A 7847-nucleotide genomic window follows, 5' to 3' on the forward strand; every position below is an offset into this window, starting at 1 on the left:
GGGGGCCCTTCCGCACCCACCCGCTACAGATGACTATTTTATACTCCCCCCAGGGCCCGCCGCTCCCTCCCCCCAGAGTCTTCTGGGCTTGCCAGATGCCTGCTCCCCTTCTGCAGGGATTGCAGGGGGCCACCAGGTAAGGGCCACCACCCGCTCCCAGCCACGCAGAGCCCACGGGGACGGGGACGGAGCGGGTAGAAAGGGAGAGTGGGGAGGGAAGCGGGCAGAGCTGCCCATCCATCCTTCAGCACGCACAGGGGGGCCAGAGCCCCAGACCACCCTGCTCAGCTGTAGGCATTTCCCGCTGCCCTTGTCCTCCTCCAGAGCGTGGGACCCTCCACAGCGTATAGCTGATGCCCTGGGACAGCACCGTGAGGACACTTAGAGGCTCCCCACCATGGTCCCCTGCTCCCATCCCACCCCACCCCACCCCTGCCAGGGTTCGGCCCCGCTGCCGGTCGGTGGTTTATGGATGGCCCCCTCCCTGCTCCACTGCCTGCCCTGCGCGGGGCTGTAGCTCTCAGCTCCACTTCGCTTTCCCTCCCAGCTCGCTCTTGTCTCTCTCGGCTGCGGAAAGAGGCTTTGGCTGATGTTGCACCCCAGGTAGCTCGCAGGGGGCTCTTCCAGGCGCTGGCACCCCCGAGGAGCCGCACCAGCGTGAGCCCTGGTGCCTGGCTGGAAGGGGCGGCCGGTGGCTCTGGTGGTGCCGTCCCTCCCGGGGCTGGCAGTGCCCGCCGCCCCGCCGTGCATGCTGGCGCTGGGGCACCCACCGCATGTCCTCCGCGCCCCGCTGCCCGAGGGCAGCCCCGGCACCGCGCTCCTGCCGCCCATCCTGCGCCCGCCTGGCCCGGGGCTGCGCTCCCGGGGGCACATGGGCCCGGAGGTGGTTGTGTGATGGAAACGTGGCGTGAGGGTAGCATCTCCCGCAGGACCTCTGTCCTGTCCACTCAGCATGCCCATGCTGACCTCCCCTTCTTCCTTTCTTCCCTTCTTTCTTCCCTCCCTTTCTTTCTTCCTCCACCAGCTGCCGGCGAGAGCAACATCTACCGGAAACCTCCCATCTATAAGCGGCACGGTACGGTCTGCGTGCTGCGCACCGGCCTCCGCTCCGCAGGGCAAGCGGGGCTTGGGCTGGCTGAGTCGCGTTTAGGGGCAGAGTGGGAGGTGGGAGCAGGCGTCAAGGCGAGGTGTTGGGGTGCTGGGCTCTGGAGGGCTGATGCTCCTGCTTCTCCTGTGGGCAGCAGAGTGCAGGGTTCAGTGCAAGAAAAGGGCAGCTTGGGACCGCATCCCCGCTGTGAGGGATGGAGGCGAAGGCTGCCAGTGGCGTGGGGGACAGGGATAGCTGTGGGAGGGGGAGCGAGGGCATGGAGGGGTGGCAGAGGGGACAAGGGTGGCCGCTGCTGATGCCAGGAGCCAGAGCAGCCGTGGGAAGGGGATGAAGAAGGTAATTTGCAGTTTCAGATGGAGCCCTGCAGAAAAATCACAGCCCATCCTGGATGGATGCTCCAGGGTAGAACAGGCCTGGGGGGTGTTGAGGTGTGGGGAGGAAGCATGGGGGTGTTCGGTGTCAGTGGGGTGGCTTGCACTGTCCCCGCTTGCCTCGGCGCGTAGAGGGACAGCAGCTCCCCCCGAGCAGTAACTGTGTCTCCTCCCTCTCCCTGGGCTCTCTCTCCCCACCTGCCCAACTCCCACCGCCCCGCTGCTGGCTGCACCCGCTGCTGTAAGTAGCTCCGTTGGCAGGGTCCCTGTGCCCGCTTGGGGTGGTGGGATGGCTCTGCCACAGTCTGTCCTTGGTGCTCCTTCCCCTGCGAGCCCCTGGCCTCTGGGGGAAAGGAGCAGGGCTCTGCCTTGGGTTTCCCACGTGTGCCTCCAGGGCTCGGTCCCCAGCCTGAGCAGAGCTCTGTGGCCCTGCCGTGGGGGGCCCAGCCCCTGCCAGAGCTGCTGGGATCGCCCCTCTCCTCCCCACCCTGCACAGCCCGCTGCTGCCTTCCCCCGGCAGAGCCCTTGCCCCGCGGCACTGAGCCTTCCTCCATCCCCTCACCGCTCTCCGGGTGACAGGACAGCCCCGGGCATAGGGAGGCTGGTGGCACTGGTGGTGCTGGGGCTGGGGTGAGCGCTCTGCAGGAGACAGAGCTTGTCGTGGTGCTGTGGGCTATGAGCCATTCGGGTCCCTTCCCAGCCACGTCAGCGACAGCCCCTCTGCTTGTCACCGGCCCCGCTGGCTGCCTCTGTACCCTTGTCTCCAGGAGGTGTCAGCAGTTTCAAAAGGGATTCCCAGCTCTGCTCTGTGCTGTCCCGGACATAAATTGCTGGTGGCCACTGGGGAGAGGGGAGGCAGGAGGATTTGCCTTCGTCCCGGGGTGGATCTTTGCAAGTCCTGCCGGCGGGACACGGGGTCCTCGTTACAGCTCTGCCTGCTCCTTTTGCAGACAACCTCCCTGCAGCCACGAAAAGCAAAACCAGCGAAGACATCGCACAGTCATCCAAGTATAGCCCTGCCTACTCCCCGGACCCGTACTACCACTCCGAGTCAGAGTACTGGTCCTTCCAAGGCTCCCCCAAAGGTAACAGCCCCCCACTGGGCAGGGGGAAAGGGAAACCCATTCCTGCCCCAAAACCCAGCCATTCCCTGGGAGAGAACCCCTCCTGAGTTGGGTCTGGACCTGAAGGTGGGGTTGGGCTGAGATACCTGCCAAAGTGACTCCAAAATCCTAGAAGCCCTTGGGACTCAGCTGTCCCCATGCAGCTGGGGACTGTCTCCTCCCTGCCTGCCCCCATCTTCGCTCCATCTGACCCTGCCATGTGTCTCCTTGCAGCCCCACGAGCCCGGAGGTTCTCGTCAGGAGGCGAGGAGGATGGGTACGACCGGGGCATGCACAAGGTGAGTGATGTCCCTGCCCGCAGCCTGGCAGGGGAGAGCCGGCAGCAAGCCGCCCCCATGGCGGTTGGCTTTGGGGAGGAGGCCCAGCCCAGCTGTGCCACCCGAGAAGGGGCCACCACCATCCTTCTCCCCTTGGCCTGAAGGAGGGGGAGCACAGTGCCTTGCCGAGCCACCCCACCCCAGCACCCCATCCTCGGGGACAAGGGAGCAGATGGGAGATGCCGAGGCTGTGCCGGGAGGTGCCGTGCCCTGCGCGATGTGCCGGTGGTCAGGGAGGGCTGGGCAGGGAAAGGAGGGGTGCGAAGCATCTTTCCCTCCCTGCCCAGATCCAGAGCAGCATCGGCAGGCTGATCCTGCGGGAGGAGATGAAGGCTCGGTCCAACTCCTACGCAGACCCCTGGACACCCCCTCGCAGCTCCGCCAGCAGCAGAGAAGCCCTGCACACGGCTGGCTACGAGGGCTCCCTCAACGGCTGTAAGGACAGCCCTGTCCGTCTGTCCATCCCACCCAGCCCCTGGGGGAAGTCTGTTGGGGTGGAGAGGGAAGAACAGGGGACTGGGAAGGAGTGGTGGGAGAGGTGCTGGGCACCAGAGTTGGATTTGGGAGGCTCTTTTCCTCTCTGGAGGGCTCCATCCGTTCCCTGTGCCCTGGCTGGGATGGGGCATCGCCCGGAGGGTGTTCGCAGTCTGTCCGGGCAGCCTCGTGAGGTGCCTCATGGAGTGGTCGTAGGGTCCCTTGGGAATCTCACAGCACAGCCATGCTGGGCTTGCTCTGAGCTGGTTTGGGCTCGCTGTGTGTGTACCTCCTTGTTAACGGCACATCTGGGACCTCCTGGCACCCCAGACCTGCTGACTGGCCCCGGGGCTGCCATTCTTGCTTGTGTTGCTCGCACTGCACAGCACCCAGGGCACCCACCCCCTCTGCCCTTGGGGCTCCAGGGGGGCTGGCGGCGTTGAGGACCCTGGCAGCACGGATGCCACTGGCCGCTCCATGCTCTCCTTCCTCGTGGCACACCTGCCCTCACAGAGCTGGGGCTGTTCGGAGGTGCTCAGGAGCCCCGGGAGGACCCGCGGGGCTGGCAGCCGGGCAGCTCTGCGTGGCGCGGGGCGCTCGGTCCGCCCTGACGCCCGGCTTTGCTCTCCTTGCAGCTCCCCGGACGCACTACCTGGCCGACAGCGGTGAGTGTGTGAGCTCACAGCCCTCTGTGCTGGTCCCCTGTGGCTGCGGGGACCAGAGCCTGAGCTGGAGGAGATGCTGGGACTGTGGTGGGGAAGAAGGGGAGAGAAGCAGGAGCCCTTGAAAGGCTGGGCCAGGGCAGAGCTGGTGGCAGTGCTGGGAGAGGTCAAGTCAGAGAAATGGAGAGGAGATCGTGTTGTGCTGAAGGATGAGGCGGGAGGGCTGCCATGGGAAAGGGATTTTGGGTTGAGGAATATCAGCACAGGAGGAAGCCAGGCTGGAAATGACCTGGAGCTGGAAGGAGACAGAGCCGGGTGAATTTGGAGCTGGGTAGGGATGTGTGAGCACACAGGTAGGCTTGGCCTGGCGGGTGCTCTCCCAGGGTGTGGGGCTTGCCCCTGCACTTTCCCTTATGTACCTTGGTGGCTTGTTTGCAGATCCCCTCATTTCTAAGTCAGCCTCCCTCCCTGCCTATCGGAGGAACGGGCTGCACAGGGTAAGTGCCTCCTGTCTGCATCCGGCCGCTGCCAGGCTTCTCTGCACCCTTCATCGTTGTCCCCAGGCTCCTCAAAGCCCCTCGTGCTCCCCTTTCAGGACTAGGGTGTCCTGCTCGCCCCTTCTCTGCACCCTTGTTGTCACTCCTGGTGTGTGCCAATCTAAAATGACCCTTATTGGGGACCAAAGTGCCCTGTCCAGGCACTGCAGGACAGAGGTGCCTGCCCTGAATGTCGTGCAGGGCCGTTTCAGAGGGGCACTGGTGTTGCTTCCCAGTGTGAGAGCTTTGCTTTATACCCTGGGGCAGCAACTGCTGGGGGTCGGCAGACCTGGTCCTGCCCCTGTGTGACCTGGCCTTGTCACTTCACCTCCTTGTGCCTCAGTTTCCCCACTGCTGGGTGTGGGGACCGGGTCCTGCTTTGGGGTGGGTGGGTGCCTTCCTCCCTGGGGACACGGGAGGTGCTGTGCTGAGAATCTGGAGGGGACCTCCTCTTACTCTTCCCTCCTTGTATCCCTCCCGCAGCCTCCCAGTGCTGAGCTTTTCCACTACGACAGCACGAATGCCGTGAACTGGGGGATGCGAGGTAAGGCGCTGCAGGGCTGGGGAGCAGCGCGGGCAGGGGACCCCGTAGGCATGGAGCCACATGCCATGGGGCTGCCTACCCCACTGCAGGCAGCTCCAGAAAATGGGGTCCAGGCTGGAGGGAGAAGGGGGAGGCAGGTGGGGGTCCCCACAGCTCTGGGAGGAGGATCCTGGCAGTGGAGGGGTCAGCGTGGCTCATGTCTCTCTTGTCTTTTTTCTCTCCCCGCAGAGTACAAGGTAAGATGCTCCCACTCCAAGGAGCGGCTGCCAGCCGGAGGCGCAAGTACCACCCAGAGGAAGCCCCAGAGACGTGCCTGTGTGTCCCCAGGCCCTTCAGGAGGAAGCTTTGCCCTCTGCCCGCAATGCCCCACCTTCCTCCCACTCGATGCCCGCCCTGAGAGCCCCGTCCTGGGACTGCGGGGCTCCGACCAGAGACCTTCCCTTCCTGCCAGGGTCCCAAGCGCTTGGCTGAGCAGAAGTCTCTCCCCAGTGAGGAAGGGAAGAGGGTGGCTGTGCTCGTGGTTCCTTGCTCACACTAGTCCCTGGGTCTCTCCTGGCTTTGAAGAACAAGCAGGAGACCTTCAGGTTGCTATTTCAGAGCCACCAATTGGTTCAAAGATTAGAGTCACCCAGAGAGCAAGTCCCCCTCTGCCTTGTCCCATCCATGCCCTTGGGCCAGCTGTGTCACCCAAACACTGCTAAATGTGGCAGGGGAAGGCATTGCCTTGGTGACCCCATGGCCCCGTTCCTGTGTGTACCCCAACTGTCCTCTTCTGGTTCCGGAGCTACCCCATGGTCTTCCTGTCCCTGTGCAGATATACCCTTACGAGCTGCTCCTGGTGAAGACGAGGGGGAGGAACCAGCTACCCAAAGATGTGGACAGGACTCGGTTAGAGGTGAGGGAAGCCTTTTCCACTGGGGACAATCTTGGGGCTTAGAGAGACCCAGTCCCGTGGGGTGTCCCCTTAGCCCCAGCAGGCAGCATGGGGCTGTGAGGGGCTTGTGGATGTGTGAGGAGCATCTCCACGGCTCCCCAGGAGCACACATGTGCCAGCACACTGTCACGGTGGTCCTGCTGCTCCGCTGGGTGGGCAGAGCTGTCACCATGCCCACGGCACAAGTGCATTCGGCAGGAGCAGGAGGGAGCCGAGTGCTCCCCTTCTCCCAAGGAGCACTGCTGGGGGTTGTAGTGCCCCATTGCACCCAGCTGGGCAGGGGCTGCCATCAGACCCCTTCGCATGCCCTCCCGCCCCACTGCAGCCCGCGTGGTGGCCGCTGGCCCCAGGTGGTGGCCGCGGTCCCCAGCCCTGTCCCAGTGTCCCCTCTCTCCCCAGCGCCACCTCTCCCAGGAGGAGTTCTACCAGATCTTCGGCATGACCATGGCCGAGTTCGACCGCCTGGCCCTGTGGAAGAGGAACGAGCTGAAGAAGCAGGCCCGGCTGTTTTAAATGCAGTGCACTATAAATATATACATACCTATAAATATATACATAGACAGATCTCTATATGGCAGCTCTGTATGATTCTCGGTGCTGTACGGGGCAGAGGCGCCCTCTGCACCCCTGAGAGTGAAGTGGAGTCTCGCAGATCATTTTATGCTCTTTGTTTCCTTTTCTTTTCCAGCCCGGTTTCTGTATCGGTCCTTGGGTTCTCCCAGGGGCTAAAGCCACGTGTGCCCCAAAGCACTTGGTGTCTGTCACTGCTGCCCCACGGGGGCACGGGGCACGGGTGGCTTTTCTTGCTGCAGCCACGGCACCCAGGGCTGGGGGAGAGCGTGGGGCTCTGGGATGGGGGGGTCGTGTCCCCCTCTGCTCAGCTGGTCTGTGTAGTTACGTATGGGTTGGAAAAGGCACTGGGTACGATTGCAGGAAATGCCCTCCCTGCACAGGGGCCACCTTCAGCCTCACCCTCAGGACCAGAAACACAGAGCTTGGGGCATGGGGACAAGAGGAGCCAGTTTCTCCTCCCAAAGTGCTGGGATGGCTGCTTTCCGTACCGCCCCAAAACCAAGCCCTGCTTCAATGAGAGCAACCCCAGCCGCCGCCTCCCTTGTGCAGTTTCTTGCTGCTCTTCAGGTTTGTCCAGGGTGGACAGCCCCGAGAGCAGATGCGCTGCGATGCCGCCCGGTCCTGGGGCCGGGGTGGTGTGAGCACCCAGCCCTGCTGCTCGGGGGTCTGGGCACCCATGGGAGCAGTGGTGGGAGCAGTCTGGCCAGGAGCTGGGGGCAAGGCTGGGACAGGGGGTGCCAGTCCCACCAACTGCTGGGCCTTTTGTGGGGGTTTTCCTGAATTTACCCCATCACTGATGTCTGTGTCCCCGATGAATCCCTCTGCCAGCCTCCAGGAATGAAGGCCGTTACCAGGGCCATTCAGCATTCACTCACTGCAAACTATTGGGATTTTTTTTTTTGCTTCTGTGTATTTTTTTTTTTAAACTAATAGGGTTGTTCCTACACAAACATCTTTCCTGCTGTCATCTGTGCTGCTCTGGTTTCCTATTTGCTTCTCTGGCACCATTTTCAGGCATACCGCACGACTGAGCAGTCCCAAACAGGCCAGCAAGCCACGGGCCACCTCTGCAAGAGCTGGGTCAGCAGGGTTCCTCCGAGGGGACAGCAAGGGTCTCACATTCACTATGCCACGGGCTGGCTTTCCTTCTGCCTGTTCTTGTCCTCTTTGAAACCCTCCTGTCCTGATGTCCCCCATCAGGTGG

The 7847-nt window shown here is 63.1% G+C and overlaps 1 protein-coding gene across 9 annotated transcripts in view; it reads left to right on the plus strand.

Moving 5' to 3' along the window:
• Window positions 1-6640, plus strand: part of ABLIM3 (actin binding LIM protein family member 3) — a 54918-nt gene extending 48278 nt beyond the window's left edge. For 6 of the 9 annotated variants that reach the window (XM_068408539.1, XM_068408543.1, XM_068408542.1 and 3 more), the window contains 8 exons: window positions 1025-1075; window positions 2430-2564; window positions 2817-2881; window positions 3208-3355; window positions 4030-4059; window positions 4495-4553; window positions 5076-5136; window positions 5365-5916. In XM_068408539.1, coding sequence (XP_068264640.1) covers window positions 1025-1075; window positions 2430-2564; window positions 2817-2881; window positions 3208-3355; window positions 4030-4059; window positions 4495-4553; window positions 5076-5136; window positions 5365-5837 — 1022 coding nt within the window. In that variant the 3' untranslated portion in view covers window positions 5838-5916. Of the gene's footprint in view, window positions 1-1024; window positions 1076-2429; window positions 2565-2816; window positions 2882-3207; window positions 3356-4029; window positions 4060-4494; window positions 4554-5075; window positions 5137-5364; window positions 5917-5950; window positions 6032-6469 lie in introns of those variants that run through there. The other 3 variants (XM_068408541.1, XM_068408544.1, XM_068408547.1) reach the window with 2 other exon arrangements.
• Window positions 6641-7847: the final 1207 nt, after the last annotated feature.

Source organism: Nyctibius grandis, chromosome 10 (genome assembly GCF_013368605.1).
Source record: "Nyctibius grandis isolate bNycGra1 chromosome 10, bNycGra1.pri, whole genome shotgun sequence".
NCBI lineage: Eukaryota > Metazoa > Chordata > Aves > Nyctibiiformes > Nyctibiidae > Nyctibius > Nyctibius grandis.